Source organism: Populus nigra, chromosome 5 (genome assembly GCF_951802175.1).
Source record: "Populus nigra chromosome 5, ddPopNigr1.1, whole genome shotgun sequence".
NCBI classification, from domain to species: Eukaryota; Viridiplantae; Streptophyta; class Magnoliopsida; order Malpighiales; family Salicaceae; genus Populus; species Populus nigra.
The window spans coordinates 18,176,352-18,193,300 of NC_084856.1; the positions used below are offsets into that span (position 1 = coordinate 18,176,352).

A 16,949-nucleotide genomic window follows, 5' to 3' on the forward strand; every position below is an offset into this window, starting at 1 on the left:
TCTGTTTACACGTGTCACATCATGTGAAAAAGAACACGACTGCATATCCAGTGAGACGGCGAAAGACCATATTTGGTCACCAAAAATCGTTACACGTGCCTTCTTAATGGCGCAGGCGCCACTAACTTGCTGAGAAAAAAAAAAGAAAGCCAAAGAAACATCTCAAAAAAATATGAGAATTTAAAAGTGAAACTACTATTACAATCCACAATGAAATATCTTTTGATCTATAGTGATTTCTCCATACTATTTAGCTTTTGTTATAATTATTTACAGAAGACTTGTGTGATGAAACTATTATATGATTTTTTTTATAACTCTTCTATAATATATTATGATTCATTGTATTACAAGTATTTGCATACAAAAGAGTTACGAGTTTGGTTTAATGTAATGATTATGTAATATAATTAGATTTTTTATAATTAAGTTTCTAATTATATATATATATATATATAAAATCTGTGAGCCCTAATAAAAAAATAATATAGAAACTTAATTATAAAAAAAATCTTTCATCATAATAAATAAATTATATTTTTTTATAAAATACAAAGACCAAATAAATTTCCTAGCAAAAACCACTTTAAGCTCGTTTGATATTGTGATAGCGGTTGTTTTTTAAAATGTTTTTTACTTAGAAATACATCGAAATAATATATTTTTTATTTTTTAAAATTTATTTTTAACATCAACACATCAAAATAATATAAAAATACTAAAACAATAATTTCAAATAAAAATAATTATTTTTTTCAAAAATATTTTTAAAACATAAAAATAAACATAGTCTTTGAAAATGAATCATACTGCAATTTCATTAACTATAACTAAAAGGCATCAGCATTTCACCATGCCAGAATCGCTATGCGCACTCTTTCACAATACATTGTGGATTGAAGCAATGCATTTTTTTTTGTAATTTTTACTTTAATCCTCAAGCTTTTATTTTGTGCAATTTGGACCCTTTGAGCCCAAATTACCCTCCAATTGCATATTTTTTTTAGGAGGGAGGGTTGAATTGAAAACTAAGGGGTTGAAGTAAAAATCTGAGGTAACATGGGGGGCGGGTTGAAAGTTTCATTAAAACATTCATTTTAATCTCCTATGTTTTTTAGATATTAAGTAACAAGTCCCTTGAATTTGAAGATAATACATTTTGATACCTAACTTTATTTTTCTTTTGTTTTAGTCTTTTTTTATTGAGAGGAGAGAGAGGGAGTCACCAAATTCCATCTTAGAGAGAGAAAGTGGTTACTGAGGAAGATTTCAACCATCAAAACAGTAGATTTTTGTATCAAAAGGTTCCATATGATAAAGGGGGTTACAATTGGGTGTTTGTTTACCTTGAAAACACCTAAAATAACAAATCTGAGCTTAAGAAGAATTTTTGTTTCGAGTGGATTTCAGGTTTTGGGGTGGTTTATTGGCTTTTTGGTGGCCATAGATTGGTTTAACAAGGTCTCTATGATGTTTTCTAGATGTTTTGGGTAAAAAATAGGTTGAAAATGAGATTTTAGGTGAAGAAACAAAGGACCTCGTTTTTTCCGATCACCACAGTGGCCAGATTCTAGGTTTCGCAGGCGACACGTTTTTTTTTTTTAAATATGTCATCCGCCCCATTAAATTTATTTTAAAAATAAAAGCTCGCGCGCTTTATTGGGTCAGGCGCTACTAGGTCTGGTTTACCAAGCTCGACAACACCTAGCCTAATTCTTTTTTTATTATTATTTTTAGTTTTTTTAAAAATAATGCATTATTTGCTTATATTTTTTAAATAAGTTTTGGGTTTATGTTTTAATTATATTGTGATTATTTTTAAATGATATTGGGTGTGTTTAATTTTTAGAGAGGTAAATATGATTCATTTGTGATTTTTTTTAAATTTTATACAATTAATTTTTTTTAAATATTAATTTTTTATAAGATTTTTTATATGTGCAACCTTGCATTATTTTTTTAAAATTATTGTTCAATAAATTTTATATGTGTGTCAGTTTTTATTAGAAGTTTTATGTGTTTTTCTATTACAATTTTATTTTGATAGAAGAATTCATTAAATATAACCAAGTAAATTACTTGTATTGTGATGTTAGATATTTTGATCTTTATTTTTCACTTAGTTTTCTCAATTTTTAATTTTTGATGATTTTTTTCATTACTTTTCTCAATTTTATTGTTGTTTAATTAGACAAGTGCACAATTTTTTTTATTTACATCTATAAGTGTTTTTCTATAATAATTTTTTTTATTATATTTTGATGTTTAAGATTTGATACTTATTTTTATGATCTTTTATATTTTCCCTCGAATCTTTTATGAAAATTTAATTGTTTTTAGTTTCACCTTTCAATCCAAGTTTATACTGTATATTTTTTTTTTGCATTTGTTCTTTTGATTTTTGTCTTTTTATTAATGTTTTTATTCTTTTCAATTTAACTCTCAAACTTAAAATTTATTGTTTCCTTTTGATTTATTTTTTATTTCAATTTTAACACTCATTATTTTTATTGTATTGTTTTTATTTTGGATTTTTTTGTGTTGTTTTTTTTTTTAATTTTAACCCTCACAATTTTTTCATATATAATGCTTTCGATCTTATAACCCGGGTTATGATTTAAAAAGTTAACACTAATTGATTTTTTTATCTTATTTTTTTATATTTTTATTTTTTTTCTATTATCTTATTCTCATTTAATTTTTATTTTGTTAATAGATAAGATTATTGAGATGTTTTGAGAATATTGTGAAAATATATTTTCATAATATTAACAAGTATTCATCTTTTGCATTGAGTCATTTTTTTTTTGCTTTATTTATTATTGATATCTTATTTTCTAATGATACTATTAAATTAAGAGTTTATTAAACTGACGTAGAACAAGATGCTGCTGGATCATGATCTTGTTCATGAAGACGAAGATTGTTGATATCGTTCAACAAGACAAAAAGTAGCTTCAAAATTTAACAATAATTTTGAACTGAATAACTTTTGTAAAATCAATGTGTCCTCCTTTGTGATTACAACCAACTAAATATAGCAACAAGCCAATGAAACTCCAGATAACATTAAAATTCATGAATAAAGAAAAATGTCTAGATTCGGTCTATGACCAGATTAACTTTATTAAATTCAGCAGGTTTTAAAGATCATATTCAAAGTCTCTGAAATCTCCATTAATGATGGTTGGTTGCAGCTCTCCATCTTCCTGCAGTTCTTGATTTGGCTACAACTCTTTATTATCCTGCGGTTCCCCAACATTCTCCTCCACTTGAAGAAAACTCGCCCCTGAGTGATCATACAAATTGCCTTCGAGATGATAAGCAAAGATATCTGCTACATTAAAGGTCTTGGATATGTTCATATTATCGGGTAAATCTATCAAATAAGCGTTGGTATTGATTCTTTTTAAAATTTTAAAAGGTTCATAACGCTTCTGCGTTAACTTGTTGTGATATCGCGCTGGCAACCTTTCTTTTCGTAGATAAATCATCACCTGATCTCCAACCTTAAACAGTTGATGCTTCTTGTGTTTGTCTACAGCTGCTTTGTTTTTAAGATTGCTCTGCTCCAAAGTCTGCTGCACTTCTTGAAACGTCTGTAAATAGAAATCTGCGAGATCAAATGCAGCTGTACCAGAGCTTGTAGAAGAAGAAAGTTTAACTAAGTCCACCACATGCTTTGGGCTTTTAGTAAAAACAATAAAGAACAGACTTCTCCTGGTAGAACGATTAACTGAATTGTTATAAGCAAATTCAGCTTGAGCTAAAACATAATCCTATTGGCCCTTTTTGTTTCCACATATGCATCTAATTAAATTTCCCAAGGATCGATTTACCATTTCTGTTTGGCCGTCAGTCTGGGGATGTGTTGTGCTGGAAAACTTTAAAGTTGTTCCAAACCTCTTCCACAAAGTTAACTAAAAAGATGCAAAAAAATTGTTATCTCTGTTAGAAGTGATGGAGAGGGGAACACCATGCAAATAAACAATTTTTGTGAAGAACAATTTAGCAATGTGATGAGCATTTGTTGTCTTCCGACAAGGAATGAAGTACGACATCTTGGAAAATCGATCAACCACCACTAATATTGCATCACTGCCTCTCTGAGTTCTTGGTAAACTAAACACAAAATCCATCGAAATGTTATCTCAGTGGGCATTAGGAATCGTCAAAGGCATATATAAACCTGAATTTTGTGATTGCCCTTTGAACTTTTGACATACTGGACACCTCTGCACAAACTTTCCAGCATCTCTTTTAAGTTGAGGCCAGTAACAACGTTCTTCCAAACTAGCTATGGTTTTATCTCTCCCTACATGCCCACTTAAATCACTAGAATGCAATTCCCTTAGCAATTTGTCATGTAGAAAGCTCCTGGGAATGCACAATCTGCTTCTTTTGAATAGATACCCATTTTAGAACAAGTAGTCATCCAGGGGTTGCTTCAAAATGTATTTATTCCAAACACCACCAACATCTACATCATGTTCATACAACTCTTTGAGTTGTTCAAAACCTGAAACTTCATTAGAAAAGTAACAAGAAGAGTGGCATGATGACTTAGTGCATCTACAACTCGGTTAGTAATTCTAGATTTATGAACAATAACATAATTGAACTTTCAAGATAGGTTGCCTACCTAGATAGTATACGATCAACATATTTCTAACCTCGAAAATGTTTAAAAGATTGATGGTCAGAGTGGACAATGAACTCCTTAGGTAAGAGATATGTTTCCTATGTCTTTAGAGCACGGAACACCGCATAGAGCTCTTGTTGATATGTTGACCATTTCTGTCAAGCTTCACTTAACTTTTCGCTAAAAAATGCAATTGGCTTTCACTCCTGAGACAGAACAGCTCTTATGCCAATTTCACTTGTGTCACATTCAATCTCAAAGGTCTTGGCAAAATCAGGCAGAGTTAAAACATGGGTTATCGTCAACTTTTCTTTGATCAATCTGAAACTATGATCAACAGATTCTCCCCACTAGAATTTTTTTTTCTTCAGACAATCGGTGATGGGTGCTACAATGTTGCTAAAATTCCTGATAAACCTGCGATAAAAAGTTGTTAGACCATGAAAGCTTCTTACATCAGTTATAGTTTCTGATTTTGGCCAATCCCTAATAGCTTTCACCTTTTCTTCATCCACATGGACCCCTTCACTACTTATGATAAATCCTAAAAATACTAATCTACTTGTAAGAAAATTACATTTCTTTAAGTTTACAAATAGCTCATTCTGCCTCAACACAACCAGAACTTGCCTAATATGATCAAGATGTTCATCGATATTTTTACTATATATTTAAATATTCTCAAAATAAACAACGACACAGTATGACATGAATGGTTTGAGTACTTGAGTCATAAGGCGCATAAAAATACTTGGCGCATTGGATAACTCAAATGGCATGACTAGTCATCCATATAATTCATCCTTTGTCTTAAAAGTTGTCTTCCATTCATCTCCGAAACGGATCCTAACTTGATGATAACCACTTCGCGGGTCTATCTTTGAGAATAATTTAGCACCGCTGATCGAACAAGTCATCAATTCGAGAGATGAGAAACCGATACCTTACAGTTATTTTATTTATGGCACAACTATCCACACACATCCGCCAACTTCCATCCTTTTTTGGAGTGAGTAGAGCAGGCACTGCACAAGGACTAATGCTCTCTCTGATGTGCCCTTTTTGTAACAGCTCCTCTACCTTTTCCTTTAAGATGTCATGCTCCTGAGGGCTCATATGATAGTGGGGAAGATTCGGTAAGCTAGCTCCTGGAATAAAATCAATGCGATGTTGGATATCTCGCATTGGAGGCAAGTGTGTTGGCTCTATTAATATATCTTCAAACTCTGCCAATAAACCGTGAACCTTTTCAGGTGGGGTTGGTATGTCTTGTTCCATTCCTTTTACTATTAAACAAACACAAGATTTAGCTTTTTTTATATCTTCCACAAACTCATTCTCGTTAAGAGCTATAGACAGTAGAGTCTTCTCTTCCACCTTTAGTAAGGTGCTGTTGGGATGACTGCGAACCACAACTATCTGCTTGTTATTCCAAGAAAAAACATACATGTTGTCTCTTTCTTTATAGATTGCATCAACATCAAACTGCCACGACCTGACTAGTAATACATGACAAGCATCCATCTCCACAACATTATATAGAATGTCAAATCTGTAAGTCTTTCCCAAAGATAATGGTAAATAACATTGTTGAGTAATCTTCATGTTAGGCCCTTTCTTTATCCACCCAGTGTTATAAGGGGCTGGATGTGGCTGTGTCTTAAGCTTAAGGTGCTCAACAAGGCTTTGTGAAACTAGATTTTCACAACTGCAACTGTCAATCACCAGCTTACACACTATGTTGGTTACAGAACACTTGCCTTCAAAAATCTGTTTGCATTGTGATTCATCTGCTTGTGCTGGAGTGTATAATAGTCTCCTTACAACACATACCACTTCCTCACCATCTTCCTCAGCCACTTTATAGTTGCAATCCTCTTCAGTTGTGTTATGCTCTTTATAATCTCCTTCAAGTTCTTGCTGAGTGATATTGATAAATTTGTGTCTGGGACAGTCGCTAGATTTGTGGCCTAATTCATTGTATTTGAAACATTGAATTCTTTGCATTGCTCCTTGCCTCTCCTTTGGCTCTAGCTTCTTAGTTTCACCTCTTTTACCCTATGAATTTGCGGGCTTGTTCTCAATTCTACTTGATGAAGCTTTAGTACTGGGATCAAACCGTGGGTTCATAGGAACCTTTAATGTCTTCTTTGATTATATGATGTGCTCTGCCCTCAATGCCAAATTATAAGCCTGGTCAACCGACCATATACCTTGTATGGCCAAATAGCCTTGAACACTATAATTCAATCTATTCACTTGATGCACAACTTGTTGGTCTTCATTTTCATTCAAATTGCATCTAGCTTGCAAACGTAAAAACTCCTCAGTGTAGGCAGACACTGAACGTGTACTCTGATAACAGTTTTGAAATCATTGAAAAAGGACTTGTTCATAATCTAATGGAAGAAAACGACCCTTTAAGAGTGTTTTCATATGAGTCCAATTCTGAATAGGAGGTTGTCCTCTAGTCCTCAACAAATCCTGTGACGCTGTCACCATGCACCAGCACCTCCACGTAACTTATAAGCTACAAAATCCACCTTACGTTCAGCTTCAATCCTCATAATATTAAAGAAACGCTCCACTTCATATATCCAATCAAGAAACTGCTCAATGTCTACTACACCACTGAAAAAAGGTAGATCAACCCTCATTTTATAGGATTCACCTTGCTGGTTCCTATTTCTAGCACGTGGTCTGAAGTCACCTCCAAAGCCCTCTTCATTTTCATCTTCAGATTCAATATGTAAAGGGACAACATGTTCCTCTGCTTTCCCTTGCAATTATAAGGGCTGCTCTCTAGACTTATGGGGGTGGGGCATTGATTTGCAAGCCTCTAACAAGTTCATTCAGCATTTCAATATTCCTAACCATTCCTTCTACACTTTGCTCTATCCTTGTAAGACGTTCTCCAGTATCATTATCTTGCCCAACCATCACAAGACTTGGCTCTGATACCACCTGACGCAAAACAAGATGCTGCTGGATCATGATATTAACAAGTATTCATCTTTTGCATTGAGTCATTTTTTTTTTTGCTTTATTTATTATTGATATCTTATTTTCTAATGATACTATTAAATTAAGAGTTTATTAAACTGACGTAGAACAAGATGCTGCTGGATCATGATCTTGTTCATGAAGACGAAGATTGTTGATATCGTTCAACAAGACAAAAAGTAGCTTCAAAATTTAACAATAATTTTGAACTGAATAACTTTTGTAAAATCAATGTGTCCTCCTTTGTGATTACAACCAACTAAATATAGCAACAAGCCAATGAAACTCCAGATAACATTAAAATTCATGAATAAAGAAAAATGTCTAGATTCGGTCTATGACCACATTAACTTTATTAAATTCAGCAGGCTTTAAAGATCGGATTCAAAGTCTCTGAAATCTTCATTAATGATGGTTGGTTGTAGCTCTCCATCTTCCTGTAGTTCTTGATTTGGCTGCAACTCTTCATTATCCTAGTGTTCCCCATCATACTCTGCTAATTACTTTAATATTATATTTTTAATTTTTTAAAATATTTTTATTTTTTTAATATTTTTTTATGTCAAAATAAAAATTATCCCAGTGTGGCGGGCGCCAACTTAAGTAGCACAAGTTGTATGTTGCCTTGGCTCATCCAAGGCTATGTTTGTTTTCCAGAATTCACTTTCCAGGAAATCACTTTCCAAACTTTCCTGTGTTTGTTTGCTATTAGAAAAGTTGGTCAACGAAAAACACTTTCCAGTCAAAGAAAAATTTGACTTGGTTTCTAGGAAAGTGTTTTCCTGAAAAATTTGGGCTGAAAACACTTTCCGAAAGTTATGAAAAATTTAGAAATATCATATTATTTGCTGATTATATCAAATTTGGTCCTCAAACTTTTGATTGATATATATATATATATATATATATATATATATATATATTTTGTTTTGAATATTTATTTTTCAATTTCATCTCTTAAAATTTAATTTTTATATTAACTTTGATCCTCATTTTTATAATTGTTATTTGCTTTTCCCTTATCATTTTTTATTGAAATTTTTTATATATCAAATTTGGTCCTCATTCTTTTGATTGTTACTTATTTTATTTGAAATAATTTATGAAGTGTTAACTATTATTATTTTAATTTCTTGATCTTTTATTTTTTTTATTTTTTAGATTTGATCTCTATTATTTTGATTATTATTTATTTTATTTGAGATAATTTATGAAATTATATTTTTTTTCAATTTCATTCTCATTCAACTTTTTAATTTGTAAGATTTGTTCCTTATTATTTTAATAAACTTGAAAAGAATAAAATATTAATAAGTTATTTTCTAGCTTATTTTCTATGACATAACTAAATATTAAAAAGTATTTTTCAATTTATTTTTTTTTATACTATCAAATATCAAAAAATAATTTACTTTTTTAAAATTTACTTTTTTAAAAAAAATTATTTTGCACAAAATAAACGAGTTTAAGAAAGAAGGACGAAGGCGGAAGCATCTTCATATTAAATAAATAAGTGCAATGAATATGCATGGAGTCATCTCAACTGTGGACCACACAAAATCCTTTTTACCGCTTTGACTGCGCCGGCCTCCTTTGAAAAACCACACCCTCCTTCTCCTCCTTCTCCCCCTCTCTTGCATTTCTCAGTTTAGGGTTTTACTTTACTCCTCCTCCCATGGCTTCCATTTCCACCACCCCGAAATTCTCCGTCTCTCAAATCTCCCTCAACAGATTTCTTTTCTCTCCGAACACCACAAAACTCTCTTTTCCTCCTTCCATTTCCTTCCCTTCCACTTCCACTTCCCTCCTCAAAACCAAAACAATCACCTCCTCACTACCCCCCTCTTCCTCTCCCTCCCCCTCCCCCTCTCTCACCCGCCCTGTCTACGTCCCCAACAAAATCCCAGACCCCAATTACGTCCGCATTTTCGATACCACTCTTCGTGATGGAGAACAATCCCCTGGCGCAACACTCACTTCCAAAGAAAAGCTTGACATTGCTCGCCAGTTGGCTAAACTCGGGGTTGATATAATCGAGGCTGGATTCCCTGCTGCTTCAAAAGATGATTTTGAAGCTGTTAAAATGATTGCTAATGAAGTGGGGAATCAAGTTGACAGTGAAGGCTATGTTCCTGTTATTTGTGGGTTGTCTAGGTGTAACGAGAATGATATTAGGGCTGCCTGGGAGGCTGTTAAGAATGCAAAAAGACCGAGGATTCATACTTTTATTGCCACCAGTGGGATTCATATGGAGTATAAGTTGAGGAAGAGTAAAGAAGAGGTTGTGGAAATTGCATCAAGTATGGTTAGATTTGCTAGGAGTTTGGGTTGTGATGATGTTGAGTTTAGCCCTGAAGACGCTGGCAGGTTTGAACTTTTGGGTTTTGAGTTTTTTGTTTCTGTTTTCAATTTTGTTTGCTCAGTTTCTGATATAATTCTTTGGGGTTTATGGGTACAGAGAAGCTACAGAACATTTATGTTATTGATGAGTGTAAATGAAGCATAGCCACTGTTTTTTTTATCTTATTTCGAAGGCTGTGAATGGTTTTGGGGTTTTATTTTTGTGAACAGCATTTTGTTGCATGCAGACTTGTTTTTTGGTCATTGGATGATCTAATGGCTACGAATTCAGGGTCGAATTCTGTGTGTGTGTGTTTTTGTTTTTATTATTATTGTTAGATTTGAGATCCTGCTGTTAGAAAATGGATGTGAAAGTGAGAATGCGATTATTAGAGTACCTGCTCGTGTTAGAAATTTCAATGAATCTATATTTTGTTATAGAGGTGGTTTCCTAATTTCTTGTATGACTGTTTGAATTGAATGCTGGTATTTTTATTGTTTTGAGTTGAATTTTATGTTTACATGACCGCATTTAATCTTCAAGTATTTTGTAATTTTGATCCTAAACCAGATCAGAGAGAGAGTTTTTATATCATATATTGGGTGAGGTTATCAAAGCTGGGGCAACAACTTTGAATATACCTGATACAGTCGGAATAACTACTCCTAGTGAGTTTGGACAATTGATTGCCGATATAAAAGCAAACACTCCTGGCATTGAAAATGTTATCATTTCAACGCATTGTCAAAATGATCTTGGGCTTTCTACTGCCAACACTTTATCGGTATGCCAATGTCATTTTCTATTCTATTTAATCCCTGTTGATTTAAAATTGAATCACACTCACACCGTAACTTTTAATAAATCCAGGGGGCATGCGCAGGCGCAAGACAAGTGGAAGTGACAATCAATGGCATTGGTGAAAGAGCTGGAAATGCTTCATTGGAGGAGGTAAAAGCTTTTCTTGTATGTCCTTTTTTTGCATGATTAAAAAGGCTTTCGTCACTGATTTAGCTGATGAAAATCGCACTACTTTCCCTGAAAACAGTTTTCCCAATTCTTGAGAAAGGAATTTTCAAATTGCCTGTGTGAGAATAAAGTTGTCACCTTTAATGTTTTCTCATGGATAGCATGAGAACAGACCTAGGGATGATCAACATGAGGGAATGCTTTCTTAGATTTTTTTTATTTGGACTGTTTATATGACATGTTCCATCTTAATGTTTTAAAGAATACATATCGTCTATAGAGACAGATAAAGCCATTTGTTGTGGCTCAATTTGTACCATCTTCCTTTCACTTTTTTCCTTGGTCTTGGTTTTATATGAATGGTCTTTACGTTATCATTTGATTGTTGTATAACTAGATTTTCTTTTCTTTTCTTTTTTAAGTGACTTTCTGAAGCAGCATTGAAATTTAAGAGATTCTGCTTTTGTATTAATTATTGAAGCATTTGCTTTTAAATTCTGTTCTCCTACCCTTGCTTCTCACCTATGGATATATTTCTTTCCCTTCATTTTTCTTTCGTATACTTATGCTAGTTGCAAATATGTAGGTTGTAATGGTAATTAAATGTCGTGGAGAGCATGTTTTAGGTGGTCTTTATACTGGGATCAATACTCGACACATCACTATGGCGAGCAAGATGGTATTCTTTCTGTGCTCTGCTTTGCATTTTCCTGCTATGCATTCTGTTGTTTATAAAATATGATTTTCATGATGCTTGACATTATTCTTTAGGTAGAAGAGTACACAGGGTTGCATGTGCAGCCACACAAGGCTATTGTTGGAGCTAATGCTTTTGCTCATGAAAGTGGCATACATCAGGTTGGTATTATTGCACTTTCAATGAGCATGGATGCTGTGTTTATCAATTCACTTTTAACTTACCTTACCTGTATTAAGTTGCCAATACATGTTATTTAGGTGCTTGTTCACTTATGCAATCTGAGTGTAGTTACAATTGGATCTACTGTAGAATTTTCTTCTCAATATGGATTAATTAAGATACATGCAAATCAATGTGCAAGTTATCAAATTTTGGAAGTGTCTAAATAAGAGGCTTAAACTTTTCATTGATTCTCTCACATTTTTTTAGCTTCTCATTAAAACACTCTGTTCGGAGTTTTTTACATGTCTTCTCAATTATCTATTGATTTATAGTTATTTTCTTTGAAGCTGCACGGTACTGGCCCTGGGTGTCTTGATCTGTTTGTTTAGATTATATGTGTTTCCTTGAATACTCATTAATCATGGAATATTAGAGTGATGCTTTTTGGAAATTTATTTGGTTTACTGTGATATATTCTAAATATAATTTGTGTTTTCAAGGATGGGATGCTGAAACACAAAAGTACATATGAGATTATCTCACCTGAAGATATCGGGCTCGAACGTTCCAATGATGCTGGAATTGTCCTTGGAAAACTTAGGTACCATTCTTCAAAATCTTCTAATTCTACTGTCAATAGTTAGTCTTCCTATATTGCCATTGATGCATTATTACCTTTGAATGGAAAACTAGTTTTTCTTTGTAGTTTCATTATTTCCACAATGCTTGAAAATTTCATATACGTAATTTTGATTGGGCTTAATTGATTCTAATTTGTTGCCCATGTAAATGAGCAAACCAATAATCCATGTTTGTCCACCACTTAATAGTAGAGATAGGCATCCTTCTTGATATTTCGCTGTTCTTATATTTATGTGGTTTAGTTAAGATGGACTCTATAATAGATTCGTTATTTGCTTTTGCTTTATTCATATGTTCTTTATCAAATCATGGCATTTTCTTTGTCCTTTTAATGCTGAAGTGGGCGGCATGCTTTGAAAGATCGACTAAATGAGGTATGCAAAGATTTGCAGATGTTAAGAGTTCATTGGATTTCCTGATTCTCTGAGTTGTGCAATAACAGTTTTTTATTTTTGCTTCTATCAGCTTGGTTATGAGTTGGATGATGCACAACTTGGCAATATATTTTGGCGTTTCAAGGCTGTAGCTGAAACGAAAAAGGTGAACTAGTGATGATTTTTAGCATCCTTTTGTGATGCCATCAAGTTTATATATTACTTTCACAAAGTGCATCTTTAAATAAAAGTCGAGGATTGCTTTTCTAGTGATGTCTTGTCATATTTTCCTGTCTTAAACTGCCTTTTAGATTATCACTATGATCTTGCAAAAGTGGAAGATCTTGTGCTGGTTATAGCTTTCTGTGCTCAAAATGTTGAGACTTGAGACAATAAATCAGGAGAAAACTTTTGGAGCTAGGTATACCCTGTTTGTGAAAAATATATAATAGCATGAGTTGCATTTATGTTTGATCATAAGACACTCCTGGTGGGAGTGAGACTCATAGAAAACCATGATATTCTAACAATTTTCCTTTTTTCATTTGTCTTCAAATTTTCCCCACCCCCTGAAGCAAACACATCCCAAGCTTTTTGTTGTTAAAAGGCTTAGGTAAAACAATGATGGTTAGATTGATGAGTACTTTATGATGAAAGATAGTGGCATTAAAGTAGAGAATTTGAAGATTCCTCGCCTTATACTCAGCAGATTGCCTTGACAATCTGGCATGGCTGTCTTGTTTAATGGATGTTGGTGTTAGAAACATTTATTAAAGTGAGGTCTTTTAATCCTGCTTTCTTGAAAAGGAAGTAAACCACCCATGGGAGGCTTTCTGTGGGAATGTATTCTTTATTTGTTGGCTTAATTTAAATTGCTGATGCTCTAGAGAGTTACGGATGCTGATCTGATAGCATTGGTGTCAGACGAAGTATTTCAGCCAGAAAATGTTTGGAAGCTGCATGATTTGCAGGTGAGTTTGAAATTTAATTTCAGCTGGTTCATCTTTTCATTTCATGTGATGCTTCAACTGCATTCTAACCAATCTGAATGAACTTGACACACAGGTTACTTGTGGAACCCTTGGTCTTTCAACTGCAACTGTTAAACTCCTAAGTGCTGATGGGGAAGAATATGTTGCATGTTCTCTTGGAACTGGGCCTGTAGATTCAGCTTACAAGGCTGTTAACCTCATTGTGAAGGTTGGATATGCACAAAATTACTTCTCTACATTGCCAGAATTTCCATTTCATTTTGAAAAATTATGCCTTCCATCAAATTTTAGAACAGGGTTCTAAACTTGATTCATCTTTAAGTTTGCATTTACTTGATTTTTTTCTGTTTGCCTACCAGTCTCCTACCCCAGTTGCCTTTTTGTTTGGTAAGGGGTAATGTCACAGTGGAATTATTTACAGTTGATTGTTATTGGAATTTTTTTAGTGTTAATATGTTGTAAAGACTTTATGGTATGCTTTAGACTGTTGCCTGAGTTTTTTATGTGCTTGATATTCTTAGGGGCTGTGGATTCTTTCTTTTTTTTTAAATGAAGGTCATGGACTTTGTGTTGTCTGACAACCTTCCCATTCCAAATGCATATATTTGCTTTTGCTGAGGTGTGATTATTTACTAAAACTGGCACCCTCGTGTCCAATTTTCTATATATGCAGGAACCAGTAACACTTCTTGAGTACTCCATGAATGCTGTTACAGAAGGCATTGATGCGATAGCCACTACCCGTGTTGTAATTCGTGGGGAGAACCAACATGCACCGACTCATGCTTTAACAGATGAACCCTTTCAACGGACATTTAGGTACAGTAGCACATCTTAGTGTTGCATTATTTTGAGTTGATGTGTCTGTTTTGTGACTTTATTGACTAATGAAAAAATCTTTATTTGTTTTCTTTTATGCAGTGGATCTGGGGCGGGAATGGATATTGTTGTTTCTAGTGTCAGGGCTTATGTTGGTGCATTAAATAAGATGTTAGCTTTTAAGCAGCAGCCATCCATGAAAAGGGTTTCTACAGAAAGAACTCCTGTGTCTGCTTGAAGAAGCATTTGAACTCATCTCTCCTGCGTGGTATATATCAAACCAAACTCCTTCATTTTACTTTCAAAAGCGAGCGAGAGTATATTTTAGAATGTAAAATGTTTGAAGATAAAATTGTCTATAAGACCGAAAACCTGTCAATGGATTTTGGTCGTAGTTTTGTGAAAGAACTTGTTTTGAAGAGGTTTGAGAACTCTTCATTCCTGTGTTGTTCATGATGTCAAACCGCTGCAAGGGGGGGGATGAATAGCATGTAAAAGGTTTGAAGGTAGTAGGATTGTCTTCATGCCTGAAAACCCTGTTGGTGTTAGCGGTATGTTTTATTTCAATGCTTCAGATTACGTACTTGATCTTTTTGTGTTGTTGAAACTTGTAATAGGAAGAGGTAAACACTCAGACTCAAACAGTTCTTTGTTTCCCTTTTCTTTTCCTCCCTGTTAATTACTCAGGCCCCAGCTGCCAAAGTGTCTCTGTCCATTACCTCTTCCCATCTTCCAAGAGGCAGACAAAGACAATCTATGCTTGGTGCCGGCATTCTTGCCTACAAAATGAGTCCTTCAAAACTTGTATGGATGTAAAGGTGCCTCCAAAGAGGGCATAATTTTCTGATCTGATTTCATAATATATAATGACAAAGCAAGGAACAAAGAAATGAATCTCCCTTTCTAGCTCTTTGACATCGTAAATTAAACATAGAAGGAAAAATAACACAAAATTTTCTGTTTTGATTCCACAATAATTTGTTGTCTTGTAGCCGTAGGCTAAACAACAATTTTAATGTGGCAAAATCAAAGCAGATTAAGTGGGAATATATCAGCAGACATCGATAAAGGGATACAGTGAAGGAGTTTATCGACTGTTTGGGACTCACTCGATAGAACTTTTAGAAAATGTTGCATCCAGCATGTACGCGATAATTTGGAATTCAAAGGCCCTTGCAAGTTGTAATTATTAAAGCTTTATCGTAGCGAAAATGGTGGATATTCATAGCTGACTTGTAGGTTAACAGCCATTAGAATATCTTTTTTCAAAAGATGGGAAACTTTATTTGTTTTAATCTTGCTTTTGAGGCACAATTGCTTGTACAAGCTGAATCTGCTTATGCTGCTGGCCAAGGCGATCCACATCCCATTGATTCCCCCTCTCAGTGGGACAAAGGCATCCCACTCTTGTCGCTTCCGATTTTAGAAATGGATTTATAGTTCATTTACTCTCAAGCCTTCCGAGTCAAGCTTTTAGAAATGATGGTATCTGGAATAATAATAATAATAATAATAATAATAATAATAATAATAATAATAATAATGGAAGCTAGCTCGCTGCATTTTCTAAAATGTGAATCTTCTCATATGTATGGACTCCCCTCCTGGCAGATTAACGTATTCGTTGTTGTTTCTCTTCTTTGCTCGTGATGTCTCCCATTTCGGCACATTCTCGTCTCATGTGTGAGAGAGAGCGTGTACGTATAAGACTTCCAAAGACGATGAAACTTATTCCACAAATCCTACATGATGATCACCTACTCTTTAAATTAAAGGTTAATTAAACACAATTAGTCTTTAATACTCGTGTTATAAAAGTTAACATAAAACCGTTCTTGAGAGTTATGCTAACTTGAGTTTTAGATTAAGTAATAATTATTTAATATAATATCAAAGCTACTTTCATCAAGTGGCTATGGTTCGAATTTGTCATTCCCTCTTGCTCTTGATTTAAGAATTACATGCAAAGTAATGGCGGTTTAGTTCAAAAAATATTATTAAAGAGTTTCTGTAAAATAATTTTAAATTTTCTATCTAATAGATAAATTATTCTTAACTTTCATTTAAATTTAAATGAGACATAAATAAAAAAACAACTATTATATTATTATACTGCTGTTAGAAATCGACTGGGAACGTAAAAAATTTTAAATTTTTTTTTACTAAAATTTAATATGATTTTTATGTTTTGGATCGTTTTGATGTGCTGATGTCAAAAATAATTTTTTAAAAATAAAAAAATATTATTAATATATATTTTGATATAAAAAATTATTTGAAAAGTAATCATTATTATATTTCAAAA

General features: G+C 33.4%; 1 protein-coding gene across 1 annotated transcript; it reads left to right on the plus strand.

Moving 5' to 3' along the window:
- The first annotated feature begins 9,183 nt into the window (after positions 1-9,183).
- Positions 9,184-15,298, plus strand: LOC133694610 (2-isopropylmalate synthase 2, chloroplastic-like). Its single transcript, XM_062116190.1, has 12 exons — positions 9,184-10,012; positions 10,557-10,770; positions 10,857-10,937; positions 11,542-11,634; positions 11,727-11,813; positions 12,318-12,418; positions 12,800-12,833; positions 12,925-12,999; positions 13,721-13,804; positions 13,899-14,033; positions 14,499-14,644; positions 14,747-15,298. The coding sequence occupies exons 1-12, from the start codon at positions 9,321-9,323 to the stop codon at positions 14,880-14,882; spliced, it is 1,878 nt and encodes a 625-aa protein (XP_061972174.1). The 5' UTR covers positions 9,184-9,320; the 3' UTR covers positions 14,883-15,298.
- The last annotated feature ends 1,651 nt before the right edge of the window (positions 15,299-16,949 follow it).